This window comes from Momordica charantia, assembly GCF_013281855.1.
Source record: "Momordica charantia cultivar OHB3-1 chromosome 1 unlocalized genomic scaffold, Mcharantia_2.0 BLBB01000001.1, whole genome shotgun sequence".
NCBI classification, from domain to species: domain Eukaryota; kingdom Viridiplantae; phylum Streptophyta; class Magnoliopsida; order Cucurbitales; family Cucurbitaceae; genus Momordica; species Momordica charantia.
In genome coordinates this window covers 345,192-361,806 of record NW_028275157.1, presented here as the reverse complement: position 1 = coordinate 361,806, position 16,615 = coordinate 345,192, and the positions used below count along the sequence as shown (strand labels likewise).

General features: G+C 41.1%; 1 protein-coding gene across 9 annotated transcripts in view; it reads right to left on the bottom strand.

The window, feature by feature from the left end:
• The window catches only part of LOC111024873 (Small GTP-binding protein), an 83,102-nt gene that overhangs the window by 56,945 nt on the left and 9,542 nt on the right, over positions 1–16,615 (bottom strand). For 7 of the 9 annotated variants that reach the window (XR_015788202.1, XR_015788201.1, XM_088118608.1 and 4 more), the window contains exons 6-7: positions 9,109–9,171; positions 3,386–3,430 (exon numbers count right to left, since the gene is read on the bottom strand). Coding sequence is in view for 7 of the 9 variants with exons in the window: in XM_088118608.1 (XP_087974734.1) it covers positions 3,386–3,430; positions 9,109–9,171 (108 nt within the window). In the remaining 2 variants the exon portion in view is untranslated. The remainder of the gene's footprint in view (positions 1–3,385; positions 3,431–9,108; positions 9,172–16,615) is intronic. The other 2 variants (XM_088118603.1, XM_088118609.1) reach the window with 1 other exon arrangement.

Genomic DNA, 16,615 nt, shown 5'->3' with positions numbered 1-16,615 from the left:
TGTCTCTGAGTAGACGGCTCTTAGGAATATGCTCGTCGAGGGGGCTAGTAAAGCAAAAGAGCCTGAAATGTAGTCTGCTCCACATCCCATGGACTTGGTCATCCCTTCGAATCACGATGGCAACGATGATGATCAGATTGGGGTCACTCCTCCCAATAAGCTTGCCTTTGAGTCGATTCACCTTCCACGCCAGCCCCGATGCAAAGAAGTTTAGGAGCATACTGTTAGCTCCATGGTGAACATAGCTCAACGTGTAGTGTTGAATGAAACAATCGAGGATAAGTATGACCTCTAGGACCAATTGCGGTTGGGTGCCTTTCTAGGCATCTCATGTAAGGGTTACTCTCCTTTCCCTTTTCTTCAAGTGTTTTGGTTCTATTGCACCGATTTGACCTTGCTCTTTTTGTACACGTCATGGCTCATTTTTATCAGGCAGCCACTGCTATCCATCCCAAGCTGAACAGAGGTGTTCAAAGGTGTTCCGCTTTCTTTTTGGGGGCTGCAATGGTGTATGCTCTCAATAAGCTTGTCTTTGAGTCAATCACCCTCCATATCAGCTTGGACGCAAAGAAGGTTAGGAAGCATACTGTCAACTCCATGGTAAGCATAGCAAACAAGCAAGGAGAAGAATAACCTCTAGGACCAATTGCAATTGGGGGCTTCTAGGCAGCTCATGCAAGGGTTACTCTCCTTTCCCTTTTCTTTAGTGTTCTGGTTTTATCGCACCGATTTGACCTTGCTCTTTTTGTACAAGTCATGGCTTGTTTTCATCAGGCAGCCATTGCTATCCATCCCGAGCTAAACAAAGGTGTTCCGCTTTCTTTTTGGGGACCGCAATGGTGTGTGGTTTGCAAGGGCCCTTTGGATGATTTTGACCACATCCTCTGGCATTGCAAATTACTCTAGATATCTGAGGGCGGTTCTTTGAGCTATTTGGGGTGTTGTGGGCTCACAATAAGGACTGCCAAGGTTTGATGGAGGAAGTTATGTTTTTTTTTAACAGGAAACGAAATTTTCATTGATAAATGAAAAGGAACATAAAATGTTCAAGGATACAAAAGATAAAACATAAAGTTGAAACAAAATAAATAAAATTACAAAGGAGAGCTAAAAGCATCCCAATTAGAATCAATCATGCTAGGTGAGTAATTGACAAAAAGATTGGAAAGAGCACACCATTGAGAAGCTTTGAATTTGGCAATGTGAAAACATTCCAACGGATGCCTTTTTAACCCTTCGAAGGTCCTTTGATTGCGCTCGAACCATAATTCATAAATAAGGGCTTTAAGACCATTGACCCAAAGTATTGATGGAGGAAGTTATGTTGTATCCTCCTTTTCGAGAAAAGGGAACTTTGTTGTGGCAAGCGTGTTTTTTTTACTATTTTGTGGGGGCTTTGGATTGAGTGTAATAACAAAATCTTTAGGGAGGACAGTAAATGGTTGGAAATAAACTTCGGTGAGGATGAAATCTAGAAAGCTTTGGGAAAAATAAAGTTCCCGGGTCGAGTGGGTTCACTTCTGAATTCCTTTTGAGTTTTTGGCAACACCTGAAAGTGGATTTTTTGCGTTCGTTTGAAGAATTCTTCAAAAACGAGCGCCTCAATGCTTATTTAAGGGAGAACCTTTTATGCCTTTTACCTAAAAAAGACTTGGCCATTGAAGTGAAAGACTTCAGACCTATAAGTCTCACTACCTCTTTGTACAAAGTCATAGCAAAAAGTCCTAGCTGAGCGCCTTAAAAAAGTTGTCTTCCACCATCTCTGAAAAACAAAGCACCTTCATTGAGGGACGACAAATTCTAGATCCAATTTTGATTGCAACGAAGCTATGGAAGATTACAAAGGCAGAAAGAAGAAAGGTTGGATTCTTAAATTGGATCTTGAGAAAGCTTTGATATGGTTGACTGGAATTTTCTTCAAGAGCTCTCGGCATTGCTTAGTAAGTTTGTTCTCAGCAACGAAGAAGATCAAAGATGCTGGTAGCTCCCTTTGCAAATCACGTCTTTCCCCATCTTTTCCGAAGGACCTTCACACGGCTATTTTTATTTTTTGAACAAGAAACAAACTTTTCATTGATAATATAAAAAGGAAGAAAAAAAGTCAATGATACAAGCTTCCAAAGGAAGCGAAAAAATAAAAAGAAAAAACAAAACAGAACATAGAAATCAAAAACCTTGACTCGGCTATTTGGAAATCTAAATGTACAAAGAAAGTTTGTTTGTTGTCTTGGATTTTAATTAAAGGAAAGGTAAATTGGGCTGATTTGTTCAGAAGAAGCTCCCTGCATTATCATTATCCCTGTCAATTTGTGTGCTTTGTGCGGACAGTAGTGAATGTCTTCCCCACATCTTGTTTCAATGCTGTTTCACTTCGGTATGTTGGGAATTGTTGAAATCTCTTTTCAATGGGTTTTTGATTCAGATGTCCCAAGAAATGTTGTTCAACTCCTGTGTGGCCCATTGATAAGTTCTAAAGCATGGTTCTTGTGGGTCAATGACATTAAAGCTTTACTTTCATAGTTGTAGTTCGAAAGAAACCAGAGGATTATCGAAAGACAAAAGCAAGTCTCCAAAGGATTGTTTCAGCATAACTAAGTTCAAAGCTTCAAATTGGTGTTCTCTTTCAGATTTATTCTCTAATTATTCATCCATTATGATTTGTTCTAATTGGGAGGCATTTATTACTCCCCACTAGTCTCAGACTCTTTCTTTTTGTTTTACTTATTTCCATATCTCTCACTCCTTTGGGAGTTTGTACCTTTGAACAATTTTTTTCCTTTTCATTAATCAATAAAAAGTTTTTCTTGTTAAAACAAAGAAAAAAAAATAGAATCTTTGTGGAGATGGAGAGATCGGAGAGTATGTTTGGGAGATTATTAGATTTAATACTTCCTTTTGGGGTTAGTTTCTAAGTTTTTTTTTTAACTATAAGCTAGGTGCTATTTTGTTGGATTGGAGCCCCTTTCTTTAGATTTAGACGGACTTACTTTTTGGGATTTTTTTTATGCCCTTGTGTATTCTATCTTTTTCCATTTTTCTCAATAAATTGCCATAATTTAAAAAAAAAAACAAAAATAAATAAATAAAATGACAACAACAACATTTAGTCTAAGGTACACCTCAGTGGCAAAGTAATATTTCTTATGGTCCAAGGAGTTCAATATTTTTCCATTCTTATTAATCTCTCAAGATCAGTGTCTTGTTGGGTACTGCAATCTCAGTATTTGCGAACTTTTAGCCCTAAATTCCTATATATTATTTTCTCAACTAACATATTCTCATTTCTTATCAAATATACTTGCAAATATAGAATTTCAATGACTAGCAGATCATTTATTAGACAATCAGAGCTACCATGAACAAGAAAATACAGTTGAAAGCTAACCTTTGCTGAACATTGTATTGCATTGCTACAATCAAGACCCACAACCTACAACAAACGTGAAACATAATACACTTAATTTATGCTAATGTTGATGCAAGTAGTTTTAAAGTGACGCAAATTTTCTCTAAACCATTGTTTAAATTTTTCATTAAATCAGAAGGTTAAGTCAAGTCAAATGGATAAATGGATAGAGACTCAAGTTTGTATTACAAATTGTTAAATTATATTGTACAGTTGTTATTTTGTATTTTATTTCCTTATTTGCATTAAGGTCTTTCCTTATGTGTTCTTTACTTCTTTCCTTATTTTATTCTACCATGTAATTGCTATTTAGCCTAGTGTTGTATTCATTTCTAGAAAGTAAGAAAGTAAGAATTTTTTTTGCATTCACACAAATAAATAAATAAAAACGAAGCAAGCTTACACCGTTATCTGAAATACTCTCCAATCTAATTATTCAATACAGTATAGTTCCAAATATTGGTCATTAGGATGGTATATGATAGGCCCCCGATTATAAAGAAGTATGTTAGGAGGAGGGGTAGTAAGGGAAGAGAGAATGTTCCTGTGGGCTCAAGTTAGTTAGAGGGCAATTTTGGGAGTGAGATAAACGGTTATATAATCTGCTGTAAGGGAGGGGTGTGGGCATCTCTTTTTTGTGGAATTGCTTGGCTAAAGGACGTGTAGGAGAGGTAAGGGAGCTCTCGAATCTCCCTCAACCCTGTAAATTTCCCCTCTTATACATGAATAATAGAGCAGGTTCTATCATTTTGGTATCAGAGTGGTTGTTTCTGGGAATGGTAACAAGGATGGAGTCTAGGGTTGAATCAGTTGAGCAACAATTGTCGGGAGTGGTTTCAGCTGTAGAAGACAGCCGTGAGTCGTGGAAGGAGTTATCGTTATTCAAAGAAGAAATAAGGTTATGGATGACAGCCGTGTCCTAGAGAATAGGAGTCGATGAGAAGGCCCGAGAAGATAAAGGAAAGGCACCAGAAAATGCAGAATCTGTCGGGGAGAAGACTCCGACCAGTGTTTCAACCACAAGCGAGGGAACCCTCTCGAACGCCTTGGCCCCACTTTGCGATCTTCGGATGCAGAAACTTGAGGTACCAATTTTTGAAGGAGAAAATCCAGACGGATGGTTGCATCGGGTTGCCCGATATTTTGTGATCAATCGATTAACGGACAAGGAGAAACTAGAAGCGGCGGTTTTGTGTTTGGACGGAGAAGCTCTCAATTGGCATCAATGGGAGGAAAAACAGCGACCTATACAGACTTGGGAGGAATTCCGGGCGCTTTTACTTCAACGGTTTCGACCGACCTTGGAGGGCACGTTGTGCGATCGATTTATGGCGGTGCGCCAGGAAACCACGGTGAGAGACTACCGCCGGTGATTTGAGGAAGCAGGAGGGCCAGTCGACAGCATACTTGCATTTGTCCTTGAAAGTTTGTTTCTCAACGGACTGAAGGAGGACCTGAGGAAGGAAGTTAGGGTTATGAAGCCCAATGGGCTTAAAGAAATAATGCACATGGCCCAACTTATAGAGGATAAAAATACGTCTGACACTACCCTAGCAGCCCAAGTAAATCATGGGTCATCTGGAACCATGAATACAACTAAGGGCACCGGGTCTGCTAGCGGGTCGGTTCGCACCGTCTCAATTAGCTCCACACGTGCTAATGCATCACGAAATGGGGAGGTGGCGAACAAAGGAAGCGACGCGCAGACTCCTTTAGGGCAATTTCGGAGACTCTCGGACGTTGAGTTGAAGAGCAGAAGGGAGAAAGGGTTGTGCTATCGTTGTGATGAGAAATTTTCGCTGGGCCATCGATGAAAAAAAAGAGTTGCAGGTCCTCGTGGTGCAAGAAACTGATGCAGGGGTGGAGGAATTTCAGGATGCCATCGACACCATCGCGGAGGAACACGAGAAAAATGGCGTTGGGCTGGCGATGCTGTCATTAAATTCGTTGATCGGAATTTCTACCCCACGGACGAAGACATTAAAGGTGAGAGGAACCATTGCGGGCCATGACGTCGTGGTATTGGTGGATAGCGGGGCCTCTCACAATTTCATCGATGAAGGATTGGTTATGGAATGCCAGTTGCCGCGTAGCGAGACGACGAAATACGGGGTTGTATTGGGCACGGGCGATGAAGTGGCAAGTCAGGGAATATGTCGAGAGGTTAAACTGGTATTTCCCAATATAAGTGTAGTCCGAGACTTCTTACCCATCTCTTTGGGCAATGCAGGTGTTATTCTCGGAGTACAGTGGCTCTCGACATTGGGGGACTTCACCATTCCACCGGACCCATGTTTCACTGAAAGCCATGTTACAGGTATTGCGACAAGAGAAGTCCGGGGTTATTCTGGAGCTGAATTCTGTAATTAAGGGTGGGGAGCAGGGACCGACACTAACACAATCTGATATTCCCCTAGAAATCCAGCAAGTTTTGGGGAGATTTGCGGGGGTTTTCCGGCCGTTGGATGGGTTGCCTTCCTCATGGACCCAGGACCATGCTATTGAATTAGTTTCCTTAGTCAAATCAGTGAACGTTCGCCCGTATCGATACCCACAATGTCAGAAGGATGAAATTGAAAAACTCGTTTGCGAAAGGTTGACGGCAGGTATTATCCAACCCAGTTCGAGTGCTTTCTCTAGTCCGGTCCTCTTAGTTAAGAAGAAAGATGGTAGTTGGCGATTCTGTGTGGACTATCGAGCTCTTAACCGCGCCACAGTACCCGACCAGTTTCCAATTCCAGTGGTGGAGGAGTTACTGGATGAATTGTTCGGGGCTACGATCTTTTCTAAAATTGATCTCAAGTCGGGTTACCATCACATCCGTGTGAAGCCCAGTGATGTGCATAAAACAGCTTTTCGAACGCACGACGGGCACTACGAGTTCCTCGTTATGCCGTTCGGGTTGCGCAACGCCTCGTCGACCTTTCAATCTGTCATGAACGACATCCTACGACCCTATCTCCGTAAGTTCACATTAGTCTTCATCGATGACATTTTGGTTTACAGTTCCTCTGTGCAGGACCATCAGAAACATCTCAGCTTGGTGTTGCAAGCCTTACAGACCAATCACTTGGTGGCCAATGAAAAGAAATGTTCGTTTGGTGTGTCCCAAATTGAGTATCTAGGACACATTGTATCCGGTAAAGGTGTGGCGGCTGACCCCTCGAAGATTACCGCCATGGTCGAGTGGCCTACCCCAACAACCATCAAAGAATTACGCGGATTTCTCGGCCTCACCGGTTACTACCGTAAATTCGTCCAGCATTACGGAATGATAGCTTTTCCGTTGACTCAACTCCTTAAAAAGGACAGTTTCAAATGGTCTCCGGAGGCCACGGTCGCATTTGAAAAGTTAAAACAGCTCATGACTGAAGTTCCTGTTCTCGGCCTTCCAGATTTCTCTAAGGCTTTTGTGGTGAAAACCAACGCTTTAGGGGTTGGCTTAGGCGCTGTCTTGATGCAGAATAATCAGCCACTTGCTTACTACAGCCATGCCTTGCCAGCTACACAACGCTATCGGGCCATTTATGAACAGGAACTAATGGCCATGGTCATGGCAATACAGAAGTGGAGACCCTACTTGTTGGGCAGAAAATTCATTGTCCGAACCAATCAAAAAGCCCTTAAATTCCTTCTTGACCAGCGTATGATTCCGGGGGAATACCAGAGGTGGATCACAAAACTATTGGGATACAATTTCACCATTGAATATAAACCCGGCTTGGAGAATAAAGCCGCGGATGCACTATCGCGAAGGCCCGCGGTACCGGAGTTGCAAGCTTTGTCCTTGATGGGGGACTTAATACCACTGTACTTACACAAGAAGTCCAAGAAGATGAGGAACTTTCCAAAATTATGGTGGCACTTCAGAATGACCAACCCACAATCCCAGGTTACTCTCTCAAACATAATGTTCTTTATTATCATGACCGATTGGTGTTATCCCCTTCTTCTCCTTCCATTCAGTTGTTTTTGCATGAGTTCCATAATTCCCCCTCAGGCGGGCATATGGGATTCCTTAAAACCATGGCTCGACTTCATCGGGAGGTCCATTGGCGGGGTATGCGACAGGATGTGCGGCGTTTTTGTGCCAATTGTTCAATTTGTCAACAAGCAAAATACCTATCATTAGCACCTGCTGGACTCTTGCAACCACTGCCTATCCCAGAACGCGTTTGGGAGGATGTTTCTATGGACTTTGTGGAAGGACTCTCGCGCTCAGAGGGCTATACTTCTATTTTGGTGGTAGTGGATCGTTTGACGAAGTATAGTCACTTCATACAGATTAAACATCCGTTTACAGCTGTTTCGATTGCCCTAATTTTTGTGAAGGAGGTCGTCCGTCTCCATGGAGTTACCCGTAGTATCCTATCGGATTGAGATAAAGTTTTTACGAGCTTGTTTTGGGAGGAGTTGTTCCGCTGTGTTGGTACTTCTTTACACCGCAGTTCTTCATATCACCCTCAAACGGACGGTCAGACCGAAGTGGTAAACCAATGCCTTGAGACTTATCTTCGTTGCTTCACTATGACCACACCGTCTAAATGGGTACAGTGGTTAGCATGGGCTGAATTCAGCTACAACACCCCCTTCCATACTTCAACTAAAACGTCCCCATTTGAAGTCGTTTATAGCCGGTCACCTCCCCCGATTCTGCCTTATGAAGCCGGTACCTCCCCTGTCTCCTTGGTAGATCAACAGCTCCAAGACCGTGATATGATGCTACAACAACTCAAATCCCATCTAATGTCGGCCCAGCAGCGTATGGTGGCCCATGCCAATGCCAAACGGCGCGAGGTGGAGTTTGATGTGGGCACTTGGGTTTACTTGAAGCTTCGGCCCTACTGTCAGCACAGTCTGCACCCCTGCTCTAACGCCAAGTTAGCTCCTCGTTTCGTTGGCCCTTATCGGGTCCTGGAACGTGTTGGGCCCGTTGCCTACAAGTTGGGCTTACCGGAGTGGGCTGCCATCCATCCCGTGTTTCATGTGTCGCAGTTACGGAGAGCAGTGGGCCATACTTTCCCGCTCATACCATTCCCTAAACACTTAGGGGCAGATGGGATCGTGAAAGCCAAACCTAGTGAGGTGTTGGGCATCCGAACACGGGCAACTCAGCCAACCGCCTTGGATGTCCTTCGGTGGGAGGGAGGTACAGTTGAGGATGCAACATGGGAACCAGTTGAGGTAATCCAAGTCCAGTTTCCAGATTTTCACCAGGACAAGGTGTCGTTTTGGAAGGGGGGTAATGATAGGCCCCCGATTATAAAGAAGTATGTTAGGAGGAGGGGTAGTAAGGGAAGAGAGAATGTTCCTGTGGGCCCAAGTTAGTTAGAGGGCAATTTTAGGAGTGAGAGAAACGGTTATATAATCTGCTGTAAGGGAGGGGTGTGGGCATCTCTTTTTTGTGGAATTGCTTGGCTAAAGGACGTGTAGGAGAGGTAAGGGAGCTCTCGAATCTCCCTCAACCCTGTAAATTTCCCCTCTTATACATAAATAATAGAGCAGGTTCTATCAGTATACTGGTATACTTTTTCTTTTCTTTTTTTTCTATTTTTGATAACTCAAATTCATTAAGAATAAATGTAAAATAAATCATGGAGTTACAAAAAAGGATCTCAAAGATGATTCCTCGATTTCTCCTCATGTTTAAAGGCTAAGAAGATGCTACGTGAAATAAAACAATTCATATCTTTTGTGCCAACCTCTTCAATCTCCTTCATAACACGAAGTGGATCAGCACCCGGAAGATCTATTTTATTTAAAACCTGCAACATATTATATTTACCTCATCAATCAAGTTGTTTTTTTATACAAGGGACAAACTTTTCATTGATAGATGAAAATAAAGAAAAAAAGTTCAAGAATATAAACCCTCAAAGGGAGTGAAAGGAACAAGCAATAACATATTGACGAATTGTTACATTCAAATGAAACAAAGTATTGACAAAAAGTGATATAAACAGAAAGTTATGATGCTACAAGAGATCTATAACGTATTTAGGAGTATAGCTCAGAAGTTTACAGTTAATAAAATTCTTACCCACTGCTATCTTATTCATATCTTAAGACTCAAAAGAACTTGTGATTTGATGGAAACAGAGACAGGTCTGAAAAATTGTCCACTAACCAAAGTGCTTCTTTCCTGTCAAGATTGATGAAGTAAATTGCCCCTCCTCCCCCTTCCTCTAAACGAAAAGGACTAGTTCGATTCTTCACATCTCAGTCTAACACGAAAACTTTATGCTCCACTACACATCTATTGAATTAGTTAGAAGTTTAGATTATGTGGACTTAGTTAGAAGTTGTTTCAAAGTTGTATAGATTTTGTGTTTAAATTTAGCAAATAAATCTCCTTTTTTGTTAGGGAAGTTAGGAGGTTATTCCTAGATTTTGTTTCCTCTTGTAACCTATGTATAGTGCCTCTATTCCTCATCTTTAATCACTCAATTTGAGAAATAAAGAATTTATTTCTTCTCTCTTTTCTCGTGTATGTCTCTCTGGTGTCTCTATCCTTAGTTTTTTATGGTATCAGAACTAGGTTTAGATTGACACCAGAATGGTTAAAACAGCCATGATGACTGATGTGCGCAAGGATGAGAGTTCCGAAGGATCTAATACGACCTCAATTTCTCTCCCTACAAGCACATCCACAGCACCTCCAACTATAAATACTCCACCTTCTCGAACCAGCTCCTCCGACTATCAAGTGGGCCCTAGTATGTCAAACTCCCAAGATTTGACCACCTCTCTCTGATGTAGTCGTAGATGTCTTTAGTTTAGTTATAAGGTTGTAAACGTGGCTGGTAGGTTATGATCATTTGTATTATTCCTTCAACTGCATAGTAACTTCAAGTTACTGTTAAGTTTGTTATTTCAGAAACCTTTATAAATAGGTTTCTTCTCCTTATTAATAGTAACTTCAAGTTACTGTTAAGTTTGTTATTTCAAAAACCTTTATAAATAGGTTTATTTCAGAAACCTTTATAAATAGGTTTCTTCTGCTTATTAATAAGATCAGATTACATTCATCTTAAAAACCTTGTGCAAGATTGCATTAGATGGTATCAAAGCACCCGAAATTCTGGGCACTCGATGGCAGGAAAGAAACCAATGATGGGAGACGTCTCTTCCATGACCACCAAAGAAACGGAACAATCATCCGCTCTCTCACCACGGGCATTAACCACACGCTTGCAGTTGGTCGAAGGGGACATCAAAAGCTTAAAAAATGATGTGGGTGAGATCAAAGAGATCTTAGGAATGATACACCAACAGACGGAAACGTTGAGTGTAAACCAAAGTCCAACAAGAATTCCTCAACAAATCACTACAAGAAATCAGCAAGAACCACGTAGACATGATCAAAGAGGTATCCACGCACAAGAAAGACTAGCTGCTCCTCCAAGAAGGATTCAAGAAATAGATCTGGGACCAAGAATCCACCAAGAACAGAGGCAATACCATCAAGAAGTCAATTTCAACCCTTTATTTCGGCAGTGACAAGAGGCCTTCATTGATTCCTCAAGTGATGAAGAAGAAAATCTACTAGAAATTGAACACAATAGGCGTGGTGTGCAGGTTCGTCCACATGGACAGCAGGACACAAATGACTTCAAGATGAAGATAGACCTTCCTAGCTTCAGTGGTAAGATGGAAATAGAAGGGTTCTTGGAGTGGATTAAAAATGTGGAAAATTTTTTCGAATACATGAACACACCTGAGCATAAAAAGGTGCGTTTGGTGGCATTGAAACTTAAGGGTGGTGCCTCCGCATGGTGGGATTAACTTGAGGTAAACCGCCAAAGATATGGAAAGCGTCCAATTCGTAGTTGGGAAAGAATAAAGAAGTTGATGAGGAAGCGATTTCTACCAGTCAACTTCGAACAAATCCTATACAACCAATACAAAAATTGTCGCAAAGGTACTCGCTCGATTGCAGATTATACAGAAGAATTCCATCGGCTTGGCGCTAGGACAAATCTTGGGGAAAATCAACACTACCTCGTGGCTCGGTATATTGGCGGGTTACGATCAGATATCAAGGAACAAATTGCCTTACAACCTATTGGCTATCTCAATTAAGCTATTTCTACGGCAACAACCCTTGAGGAACAAATGAATAATCGGTACAAGAAGCAATACTCACGCCGAAACACTTGGGAACAGGGAGGCACTTCAAAGAAAGGTACTTTTCCTATAGATAAGACTTCTTTACCTACTAACACTGCTACTAAAGGAAAACAGGTTGATCAAGGTCTTTTACAAGAAGCTTCAGTCTAAGATAAAACAGTAGGCAAGAAACTTGCTACTGCCTACAACCGTCCAACATTAGGTAAATGCTTTCGTTGTGGACAAGTGGGCCATCTTTCCAATGAATGTCCTCAACGAAAAGCACTTGCTTTTGTGGATGAAGAAGATCAACCGGATTACAGTGATGGCGAGGATCAAGAAGAGGAAATTGAGTATACTGCCCTTGATGAAGGAGAACCCCTAACCTGTGATTTTATTGACCCCAACAACCGAACCCACGTATCAACGTCATGCTCTATTCAAAACAAGGTGTACCATCAATGGAAAAATTTGCAATATCATCATTGATAGTGGTAGCACCGAGAACATCGTGGCTAGCAAACTTGTGAATGCATTAAATCTCTCTTTGATTCCTCAACCTGCCCCTTACAAAGTCACTTGGATAAAAAAGGGGGGCGAGGCTCAAGTCACTCATACTTGTACCGTCCCTTTGTCCATTGGAACGAGCTATAAGGATCAAATAGTTTGCGATGTCCTCGATATGGATGTTTGCCATATTTTGTTGGGACGACCGTGGCAATATGACATTCAAGCTATACATAAAGGAAGGGATAACACCTATGATTTCTGTGGATGGGAAAAAAGGTTGTGTTACTTCCTCTTAATCCCTCTAAGTCTATTTGTGCCAAAGACAGCAGCACGAAAACAGAAATGGGTGCCTTATTCACCCTTTCATCGGCTAAACAACTTCTTTTACATAGAGAGCTACCTATTCTTGGCTTGGTTATCAAGAATTTTGGGACCGAGGATACTGATACTAATATGCTTCCCCAAGTTCAAGAACTATTACTTGATTTCAAAAGCATTGTGGATGCGCCCACGGGGCTACCCCCCTCCGTGATATTCAACACAACATAGATTTCTTCCCCGGTGCAACTCTCCCTGACCTAGCTCATTATCGAATGAACCCATCTGAATACAAAATCCTCCATGACCAAGTTCAAGATTTATTAGATAAAGCCCACATTCAACCAAGCCTTAGCCCATGTGCTGTTCCCGCCCTATTAACAGCAAAGAAGGATGGCACTTGGCGTATGTGTTTCGATAGTCGTGCTATAAATAAAATCACGGTAAAATATAGGTTTCTCATCCCACGAATAAGCGATTTGCTTGACCAACTCGGTGGTGCCATATTGTTTTCTAAATTAGACCTTAAAAGTGGCTACCATCAGATTGCATCTGCCCAGGGGACGAATGGAAGACCACGTTTAAAATAAATGAGGGCTTGTTCTAATGGCTTGTTATGCCTTTTGGTCTCTCCAATGCTCCTAGCACTTTCATGCGGCTCATTAATAAGTTTGTGGTAGTATATTTTAATGACATACTTGTCTATAGCAAATGCATGTCTGACCATATGGATCATCTGTATAAGGTTTTTTCTGTCTTAGCTTCGAATGAATTAGTAATTAATCTTAAGAAAGTGTCTTTTTCTAGCTAATGAAATTTCCTTCTTAGGATTCATTACAGGACATAATGAAGTAAAAATGGATCCTAATAAAATTAAAGCTATTATGGATTGGAATTGTTAGAGTATATATTAGTATATTTCACATTCTTTTAAATAATATGTATTCATTTGTCCTTTACCTTCCCCTTCTAGGATTAGGTCAGCCTTGTATATTTGTATATATATATAGACTTCAGTAATGAGAATAAGATCTATCTGGTTCTCTCAAACCTTAGTTTCTACATGCTATCAGAGCTCTAGGTTTCTTCTAAAATTTTTGTGCCCATTAGGGTTTTTGTTGAGAAAAAAATAATATGGATCAATCGATCCTCCTGTAAGTTCTTCAAATAGGAACTATTTGATTTTCCCCTTCCACAAACTAACAGCAGATACGTAACTAGCAATAACAAAGGAATAAGAGATAGGGATAGAAAAGCTTAACACCACAGGGATTATACTGATTCGCCCCTATCTTGGGACTATGTCCAGTCTTCTGCAAAAAAGCAGGTTCAACTATAGTTGAGAATATTACAATGGAGATCTCATATCTTGCTACTAAGTACCTTAACAATGGTTACCTAGGATTACCAATTGGAAATACCCTCACTAAACCCACGAGATACAAACTCTTTTTTCATACACTATCCACAACCACTCAAGTCTCTCTTATTTGGACTCTGTACAAATTAAACCTTAACAAAAGGGTTCTATTTATAAGAGGTCAAATATCTCAATCGTTATAGGAAAACAATATTGTAATCCTTATAAGACAATAATATCCTACTCCTTGTAGGAATTGGTAGTAGTGTTTGAAAATCCTTTTCCTCGTAGGACCAGTGTTGTTGAGGCGCACCCGGGCACTCGCCTCAGGCAAGAGGCGAGGCGATTTCGCCCAGGTGCGCCTTGCAAGGTGCCCAGGCTAGCGCCTTAAATCGGGCGCTCGCCTCGGTGCGCCTCTCGCCTGAGGCCAGGCGATCGCCTCGTTGAAGCGAGGCGATCTGCCTTATTTATTTTATTTTATTTTAATTTTTAATTTGTTTTTTTTAAAGAACCTTTCTCACTCGCGAAATACCTCAGTCCACAGATCCTAACCATTCTCTTTGCCTCTCGACATTCACCTTCACCACCCTCAATCTTCGGCCATCACCCGCTCCCGTTTCCGACCATTACCGTCGCCGTTCCCATCTCTGACTAAACTTATTGAATTTGGTTGTTTTATGTATCTTGTTGACATTTACTATGACACTATTTTGGTATTTATTTTTTAAACTCATGTTTACTATATAAATTTATGCACTATATGTATAATTTTTATTTATTTATTAAGGTGCGCCTCGCTTCACTCGGGCGTCGCCTTTGTATCGCCTCTCGCCTCAAAGCGATCAAAGGGCTTGTCGCCTTGAGGTGCGCCTTGCGCCTCGAAAACACTGCGTAGGACACGGGTCATCTGTTTTGGCTCCATTATCCCAACAGTTTTGATGCCCATTAGGGTTTTGTGTCTAGGGTTCTGTGCCCATTAGGGTTTTGTCCCTTAAGGTTTTGTTCATTGCTATCCAACTCAACTCACTACTACCGCGGCCACCACCGCCGCCGTCGCCGTCGCTGATTCGCCACCGCTGCTGTTTTCCGATTGCTGTTCGTGGGTTTCGTCTCGTTGCCAATCGTCGTCGCCGTGTGCTTTCGTCACCGCCAATCGACACCCGTCGCCTTCGCCCCTCTGGTTGTCGTGAGGTAGCACTTAGGGTTTCTGGTTTCAGAAAACACCTGATCTAGTTCAAGCAGTCTGATTCAAGCGGTCCAGTTCAACCGGTTTGGTTTCAAGAGGTTTGGTTCATCCGATTCAGGTTCGGTTCGGTTCGGTTTGGTTCGTCACATTCCGGTTCGGTTTGGTCTGATTGATACCGGCTCTGGTCCAAATCATTTGTTACGGTTCAATTGGTTTCGTTCACTTGGCTCTGTTCAATTGGTTTGGTTCGATTCCCTTTCCTCCTTCAGATTTGGTTTGGTCTATTTCAGTGCAGCTCTTTGTTTGTGTCCATATTGTTGAAGTTATGACCGAGAAGAAATTAATGGTAATGATTTCTGCGGAAGAGTTTGCTAAATTCCAACAGTATCAAGAGTCATTGATGGCATCATCCTCTAATCCAATTACTATCATTGCTGATTCAGGTAATACCAATAAATGTCTTATTTCCTCCACGTCAAAAAGGGTCATTGACTCTGGTGCTACGAATCATATGTCAGGTAACCCCAATTTATTTGCTACCTTTTCACCATCTACATCTTTACCTGATGTTACAATAGCGAATGGCACCACTTCTCCTGTTCTTGGCTCTGGCACAGTTCATCTCTCCAAAACTCTTTCATTAACCTCTATTTTAAATTTGCCACAATTTTCTTTTAATTTGATCTCTGTCAGTAAACTTACTCGTGATCTCAATTGTTATGTCTTATTCTTTCCTAGTTATTGCTTATTTTGAGATCTTACTACGAAGAAGACTATTGGTAAAGGGCATGAATCAGATCAAGCTGCAGATATCCTAACAAAAGGACTCTTGAGGCCCGTGTTTGAAAGATTGTTTGTCAAGCTGAAACTATTCAATCTGTATAGTCCAGAGCTTGAGGGGGAGTGTTGAATTAGTTAGAAGTTTAGATTATGTAGACTTATTTAGAAGTTATTTCAAAGTTGTTTAGATTTTGTGTTTAAATTTAGCAAATAAATCTTCTTTTTTGTTAGGGAAGTTAGGAGGTTATTCCTAGATTGTGTTTCCTCTTGTAACCTATATATAGTGCATCTATTCCTCATCTTTAATCACTCAATTTGAGAAGAATTTATTTCTTCTCTCTTTTCTCGTGTACGTCTCTCTGGTATCTCTATCCTTAGTTTTTAAACATCTTTTTGCACTTGCTGAAGCCACCATGATTACACAAAACTTAATCTTGTTCCAGCAAGCAAATTTTTTGCAACGAGACCATCCATTTTCTAACAATGGGCCAGACTCACTCAGATCTGTCTCCAACGAAGATTTTGAAGTCAGGTTTTGTCTTTTATTAAAAAGAAATAGAAAATACAGCAGTGAAAATTGTCCTTTGGATTTCAGAATTTATTTGGGTCCTTCCTTTGCAAGTCCAAGGGTCACTTTGAAAATTGATATTTTATATAATCGAAGGGTCTCTAGAAAGTAGTGTGGGATCAATGGCTGTTTTGCAAGCATCAATTTCTTTTTGGTTGTGGAATCTGAAGGATCTTCTTGGCAGCTTCATCATTTATATATATATATATATAGTCTCTTGAATTCCAAAGCTTATTAGTTTCATCATTCAACTGTCATCTTATCCCCCTCCTCCAAATTTTTTTTTACCTTATAAAGTTGGATTGATTTTCAAAATCTGGAATTCAAAAGATTGAGAAAAGAAATGACATCTTGCAAAGAAGAACAGGGTAGAAGAAA